General features: G+C 46.2%; 1 protein-coding gene across 1 annotated transcript in view; it reads right to left on the minus strand.

Annotated features, from left to right (window-relative positions):
• Positions 1-718, minus strand: part of DTNB (dystrobrevin beta) — a 184,683-nt gene extending 183,965 nt beyond the window's left edge. The window contains exon 1 of the mRNA XM_086461751.1: positions 652-718. Coding sequence (XP_086317877.1) covers positions 652-718 — 67 coding nt within the window. The remainder of the gene's footprint in view (positions 1-651) is intronic.
• Between the last annotated feature and the right edge of the window lie 6,733 nt (positions 719-7,451).

A 7,451-nucleotide genomic window follows, 5' to 3' on the forward strand; every position in this document is an offset into this window, starting at 1 on the left:
ACTATTGTTTTGAGACCTTCACCAGCCTGTCACGGGGCTCACGGGACACGCTTGCCCAACCTAGGAACGTCATTCAGCCCTGTGTTCCCATAGCAAAGTAAAATAACACGATGTCATGCAAACACACAATCTTTTACTTCTAACTGCACACAGCTCCTTAAAAGCCTCTGTCTCATTCCTTTAAATCGTATTCACTCAGGACAGACGTCTGATTTCTAGCAACAAGGACAGCCTCTCTTCCAGGGAATGGTGCTGTACAAAAAAAAACCACCTCCCCAAACCCTCAAACTGTTTCTTTTCAAGTCACAATAGCATCGTGAGGCAATTTTTTAATTTTTTTTTTTTTAAGGTAAAAGGTGATCTGTCTGTTGCCATTTATTTTAATAGTTGTCCACAAACTTTCAATACTGCCATATATGAGAAACGTGAGTGTTCCTCAGAAAAGGACCTGCACAAAACCTAGAAATTAATGACCTTTTAGGCAGCTGGGACCCACCTCTCGTATTCTCCTCCTGACGAGCACCCAGGATGCTTTTCACTAGATGATGCAATGGTCTTGTGGAAACAAGATGTAAATGATCTGGTAAAACCATCACAGCGAAGCTCTCAGTAAAGAATAAATGACATTATGTCTTCACATTTCTTACTTACTCATTTCCATGAACAGCTGTCTCTTCTCTGCCATTGTCCTCCTCCTCTTCCCACTCTCCTCAATCATTCTGAAGACAAAAAACGGCAAACACTGTTTGTGCTAGAATTCCTGTTACAAGAGCAACTTAGTGTGAACAACATCATTTTATCCCTCAACTGAAACAGTTCGATTACATTTGGTACACAAAACGACCAGCAGGAAGACAGACATCTCTTCATAACAGTCGTATTCCGTAACAGAGATACACTTCAGCCTCGTTAATACCTTTCAGAGTGGAGCACAGTACAGGAAACACGAATTCTAAACATTTTAAGTTCGCAAAACTCCAAGCTGCATGCATGCACACAGCAATATCATGTAACGAATTCCTTTCTGTTCAAAGGGGGTTTGTTTGCAAAACACAAAGCAAGCCAGCTCTCTCCGCGAGCAGCTGAGCCACTGAAACGCAGAGCCCTACGGGTTTGCCCGCTGGAGACCGGTGCTCGAATGGAGCAAGCACACCCCGTACGCTCCTCTCCCGGCTGGCAGAGCTCACCGACGCTCCTCTCCCCTGCCCAGGCTCCTGCGGGGATGTTGGCTCGTGGGCAGGGGGTTGTGTCGTCTTTAATCAAAACTTCGTGTAACTTTGAAACCTGATGCCCAAGGTCAAATGGTATTTGTCAGGGAAGTAAAGATCTCAAGCATAATTAAAGGGGAAAGAAAACCAAACCCCCGTATAGTTTGGTCACACAGGGCTGCCTGTCTGAGGAAAGGAGATGAAAGAAGTGACAGCAACATAGCGGAACCCACACCCCAAGGCCTGGGGACAAGGTAGTACCTCTTGCGGCTTTACTTCACTACAGAGTCCTGAAAGACAGACGCTACATTTCAGTCAACTCCAGGGGAAAAAAAAAAAACAAAAAAACAAACAAAAGCAAGCAAGCCCACAAAACCAACTTAATTCAGTATCAGTGTAAAATTTCACTTAAAACCACAATATTATATTATTCTTTTGTTACCAGATTCACCAACTCACAAAATACGCTTTTTAAGTGTCTTAAAAAAAAAAAAAGGGCAAAAATACCAAACGATTATTCCACAATTACACCGGAATCCAGCTCTAAGGGAGTTAGTCAGCTCCTCCTCATGCAACATGGCAGGACAGATTTCATCAGGCTTAAATGTCAACCAAGGAAAAAAGAAAGTCATGTCTTGGCACTCAATATACACTCTCTGATTAACAGTTTCCCTCAGCAGTTGTCCATCGCCTGTTAATTATTCTCTGGTGAAGATCTCGCAACACATTCATCCCGAAAGCCACCAAAAGCTTTTTCCTTAACTGTTCATAAAAGGAAAATAAGCCTATGCTGGTATAAAGTGATCTGCAAATATATTTTATGTCCTTATTTTTTCCTCCTTTAGAAAACCACAGACTCAGAACCAACACGCTTCTCTATTTTGTTGCTGGGTTTTTTTAAAGGAAAAAAAACTCAATGGCATTTTTGCTGAATATAAAAGGTTCTCTTTTTTTCAGCTTCCTAAAATAAATTCGCTTTATTAAATTAAACAAATATATGCAAACGAAGGGTCTTATCTTCTCAGCCAAGGTTCTTCACAACGCGTTACCTCGAGCTGTACTTCCCCGGGGCCCGAAGCAGGCGTTCAGAGCTGGGCACTGCGAAACCTCGCCCGTGCGACTCGTTTTGTTCGCCCCCAACTTCCAGCTGTCCTCACACACTGCCCCAGGCTGAAGGGTTTTTGGAGCTGACTATTGTTCTCTTCACTTCCTCGTCACATCAAATATGCACGTCACCTCGAAAGACACCAGTTACTGACCAGTAAGCAGCTTTATGCCAAGTGCCAGTGCCTCTCTACATTCCACAGCAGGTGGACTCCAAGGGGTAGACCAGTTATTTGATCTTTTAAATTGTTTTCAGCAGAGTCTACTTGATCAAGACAGAAGGGACAATACCACTTGGATCTTCTGCAACACCAAAGAAATAATCACGTCAACATTAGACCATCTCATTCTTGGGCTTTGGGTGCGTGTGTCCCTCATCCCACCTTCCCAAGCCCTGCTCCCAAGCCAATCTCCTTTTCCTGCAAAGTTGGAACCAGGCCGTGGGAATTCAGCTCACTTCACAGTGGCAAGACAGAGTGATACTAGAGACACCGGAACCGTCACTTCTCCCAGCAAGTACCTGCCGGAGCCCCCGACTCCCCCTAAGCCCACGAGATAGGTCCCCTCCGGTGCTTTCAGAGGCACAGAGACGTGCCACCAAGCAGCGAGGAAAAGCACGTGGCAATGCCAGCGCCCCCCGGGAGGTGGGCTGGGAGCAGGGACGGGGCCGAGGAAAGGACCACGGGCAGAGACGAAGCAGGGGACGAGACTAATACCCTATAATCAGGGCTCTGATTAATTTTGCTGGTGTCTGGTAACATCTGCATGTAAAGTCACGATACTACCGTGACACTTGATTGCCTTGCCGGGGTCAGGATGTGAGCTTCAGAGTTGGGTTGGACTGACCAAGACGTAGGCTTTCAAAACCCCGAAGGAGCTAGCATTACCCGTCATGCTCTCTGCAAGGCGAGTGAATTATCTGTTCAGCAACGTCCTTGGAATGAGACCTGAGTAAGTCAACTGGTCTCTCCATGATTTACCAAGTGCTGCAGGAACACATCACAAAGCCCCATTAACCCATAACTCGGGAATTATCTTGGACAGATTTTTCAGATATGGTCTCAGGAAAATGATGTCCTAAGGAATGTTGCCTCAGGACCTCCTCCAAGTCTCTTGACTTCCTTGAAGGGAGAAAAAGTTTTGAAATTTTCATAAACAGCTCAACAACGCTGTACCTGCTCACAAAAAAAAAATAAAATTCAAATGTTACTATTTAGGTTCACAAGCTCTCCTTGCTGAGTCTTTGCTGCTATTATCTGTGAGGGGACAAACATCTAGGAAATGGTCTTTCTGGGCCCAAGAGTTAGCCACTCTAAAGCCAGAGCGGAGAGGGAAGAGAGAAACTGGCAAATACTTGGAAAAGTTGTAGAAATTACATTAGTCATAGGAGATCCATGCAAATAACTGACAAACCCATTTTCAAAGCCTGAACAACTGGATCTAAAAGGATCCTTCACTGCCGAAGCTGGGAAAAAGGAAGATGGAACGTCTATATTCACCTTTGCACTTTAAATCTGTCTCAAGGAATGAACTAAAACCAGAAGAACTACAATTGTGCTACAGATGCAAATTACTTTTCTTGTTTGGGATGTCGAGTGCTGTAAACTGCAGCGTGTTCTGCACTGGTTTCTTTGGTTGGGCTGGTTTGTTTGAAGGGGTGGGGGTGTTTGGTTTGGTTTTTTGGGGGGGATTTTGGGGGGGTGGGTTGTTTGTTTGGCTGGCTGGTTGTGTGTTGTTTTGTGGTTTAGTTTGGTTTTTTTTTTTTTAATATTTTGGCACAATGTGCGAGAAAAGTGCCAAGAAACACACGTGGATGGAAATGACAAGGCAGTCAAAAATTCTCAGGAGGGGTGCTCACCTCGCGATGGACATACGTGTCAAAAAACCACTCAAATGTATTTGTGTCCCAACAGAGGACACTCTGAACGCAGTGGGGACTCTCCAGTGTCACACGACATGTTAAAACAGGGACTTACAAGGTGGGTTTTTTGTCCCTCACATTTCATGATGAGCTGCTTCTAACCACTTGGTACCTACGGCATTCCTCAAAACCCCAACAGAGCGCCAATGCTCGGGCTCGGCAGCACACGCAGGCCAGTGCCTCTCTGGGAGATCCGCACGGCATTGCTGTGCTCTCTCTTCAGCCTAGGCTACCGTTTCGGTGTGTGCTCACCGCGTGGCACACACGATAGGATCACCCTATGCTGAAGAAGTCCTAAATCCATGGCTACAGGAACCAGGCACTCCATTGCTACAAAAAGGAGAGCAACAACATCATCTAAAACTGCCAGTAGTTTACACTGTCAACAGAAGAAAGTTCTCACTCATCCACAAAACGCCAGCTTTGGACCTCAAGATTTCCATAACAGCAACCCAGATCAAGTTGGTCGGACGTGAGTCATAAAAAGAACTCAGATAAAATGCTAAAGAGGGATTTAGAAGAAACAACATGCCTGGTCATGTTTAAAAGCCTTAATTATTGTATTCCAAAGTTCTACTGAGAGAACACCATCATGCTGCTGGGCCACATCCAGCTTGCCAAGGCGGCACCATGTCTCCAAAAGGAACCCAAAGCAGATGCGCAGGGAAGAATGGAAGGAGGGGGCAAGCACAGAGAGCCTTCCCAAGAACCTCCTTCCAAGCTCCAGAAGTTCACAGCGCCAAGACCTCCTGAGCCGAAGCGATCCTCTGTATTCAGTAACCATCAACAGCTTTTCCCCCCACAAGCCTGTGCGTTTGTCCCTTTACTGCCCGTAAACTTCTGACATCCACAACACTCCGCAGCAAGAATTCCTGAGTGTGAAACCCACAGCTCAACAAGTCCCTCCCTGGATTTTCTGCACCTCCCTCCTCCCCTCAAGATTCACAAGCCTCCTAGTTCTGCTGAGAGACACGGAACAATCCATCGCTCTCCACGACATTCACGATTTTCTAGATCTCCAACAGATCTCCTCCCCAGCTGCCTCTCTTCCCCTTTGAGGGATCTTGGCTTTTGTCATTCCTTGTAGGAATGCACTGTGCGCTCCTGCGAGTCCAAATCAACCCATTCGCACATCACAAAGGCTGAGCAGCCAAGGACAGGTCAAACAACGAGGGGCGACTAAAGCCATTAATGCACATGTAAACTAGGAGAAGCCTAGGCTGGAAACCCACAAGAGCCTGAACGAGGAGGGGAGAAGTAAAGAGGAGCTGGGGATCACGGCTCTGCACAGGGATGACTGGAATGGCCACGAGCAGCAACACGGAACACACAGAAGGTTATTTGACTTGGACAAACTGAGAGATGAGAGGTAAGGATCAAACTGCCAAAGACAGCAGAAAAAACAGCTGTCCCAAAACCAAGTAATTATGAATTTAAGTTTCCTCTATCCATAAAATACAATAAAATAATAAAATGCACTTTGTTTTCCTGTAGCTTCCGGTAGGTGCAGCTACCCGAAGGCGCAGCTGCCTGCAAACACTAGACTCGCAGATGAAGAACCCATGCAGGAATCAACACGGACTCAGAAGATGAAATTCGGAGGGAGTTTTAATAGAGAGCTACCCTAAGTATTACTTAGACCTTTATAAAAACAGCTGTAAAGGCTGTACCTTAGTGCGTGTATTTGAAGGGGAATGGCCAAGACTGAAAGGGAAATGTTAAATCCTAACTCCATCCAGTCTGAGACTTTCCAAAGCCAGACAGCCCAACTGTTTTCTCTAGACTAGGGCTAACCATCCCCTACCTCTTCCTTTATGCTTCCCACCATCTACCCTTTGAGTGCCTCAGAGGTAGAGCTCATCTAAGGAGCCTGTGCATTGAGACACCAAGACTTGGGGTTAGTAGCGTTTAACTGAAGAACCTGCCTTCATCCTTCCCCCGCTCCAAACCACCGCTGAACCTCAGAACAATTGCACAGAAAAGGGAGGCTCCCCAGAAGGTCCTTGCAGCAAAGAAAGTCTCGCTTGCCAGCAGAGATACTTCAGCTTGTGAAAGCCAAGCACTTGGAGATCCAGACAATACTTCTTGCTATCTGTATAAAGCTAGAAACCAAAAGCCTCTGAATTTCACTGAAAACTCTAAAAATATTTCTGATTAGGTTCAGAGAAGTTACGCTTCAACATTCTGAAAAGGCTGGATTCTGCCTTTAAAGGGCAGGGCTAAACCTGTAGCACTGAGTCCTGTCTTCTCGATGGTTCCTACGTACAACCGAGAAACCTGTAAAATTCCATCCTGCGCTCTCACAAATGTGTAGGGGTGCGGGCTGGTTTGTTTATTTTAAACAGAAACATCAGAATGGCCACAGTGCATCAGACCAAACCTACGGTTCCTCATCCCCGGTCTGCTTCTTTCAGACTTGTTGCTGGCTCGTTCCATTCTGTGCTTCCTCCTGCCTCCACCCATTTCTGCATCAGACAAGCCCCAGACATCACCTCTTTTCTAGGCAGAAGGATCTGGAGACCTGCTGTTTCTCGCACAGGAATCACCACACTTACTGCTGACCTTTACCATCTTCTGCCACCCCTGTTCTTGTTCCATCATCTGCCTTCAGAGACAGAGGAGGAACAGAGCAGAGCATTCACACGGACACACACCACCGCTTCCTACAGCAGCAATATCAACATTCCTGGCTTCTTTTGTAAAAGACTCTTAATATTAATAGAACATTCAGAATATTTTGCAAGAACATTTATTAAGTTTTTTTTTGGACCATGACTGATCCGAAGCTTTCCCAGAACGACGCTAAAGCATCAGGACAGTTCCCGGGGCGCAGCTCAGAGCCTAGGAGCAGATGTACAAGCCTAGGAGCGCCTCTTCACCCTCTCTCACCCTGTTTGCATGACTTTACGCGACTCTACACTGGACAACGAAAGAGGAGATGAAATTCCATTGCTAACAGAGTCCTTCTAAACTTCTCAGGAGTTCGCTTGGGTTGTTAACGTGATTTCCTTCGCAGACGCTCACTGCCCACCCTCTGGTCGCTTACCCCTGGTGATCACACGCTGCTGTTCGTGACAGTGACGGAGTTAACCTGGGGACAGTGAGACTACCAGGAATTCATCCCCGACTTCTCAGCTCCATTTGTCTTCTGCCCAAGCACGTAACCTTGCTCTTACAGCAGAAGGATACGTCTTTCTTACCTCTACCCTACGCCGAGG

Source organism: Leptosomus discolor, chromosome 2 (genome assembly GCF_034619465.1).
Source record: "Leptosomus discolor isolate bLepDis1 chromosome 2, bLepDis1.hap2, whole genome shotgun sequence".
Classification (NCBI taxonomy): domain Eukaryota; kingdom Metazoa; phylum Chordata; class Aves; order Leptosomiformes; family Leptosomidae; genus Leptosomus; species Leptosomus discolor.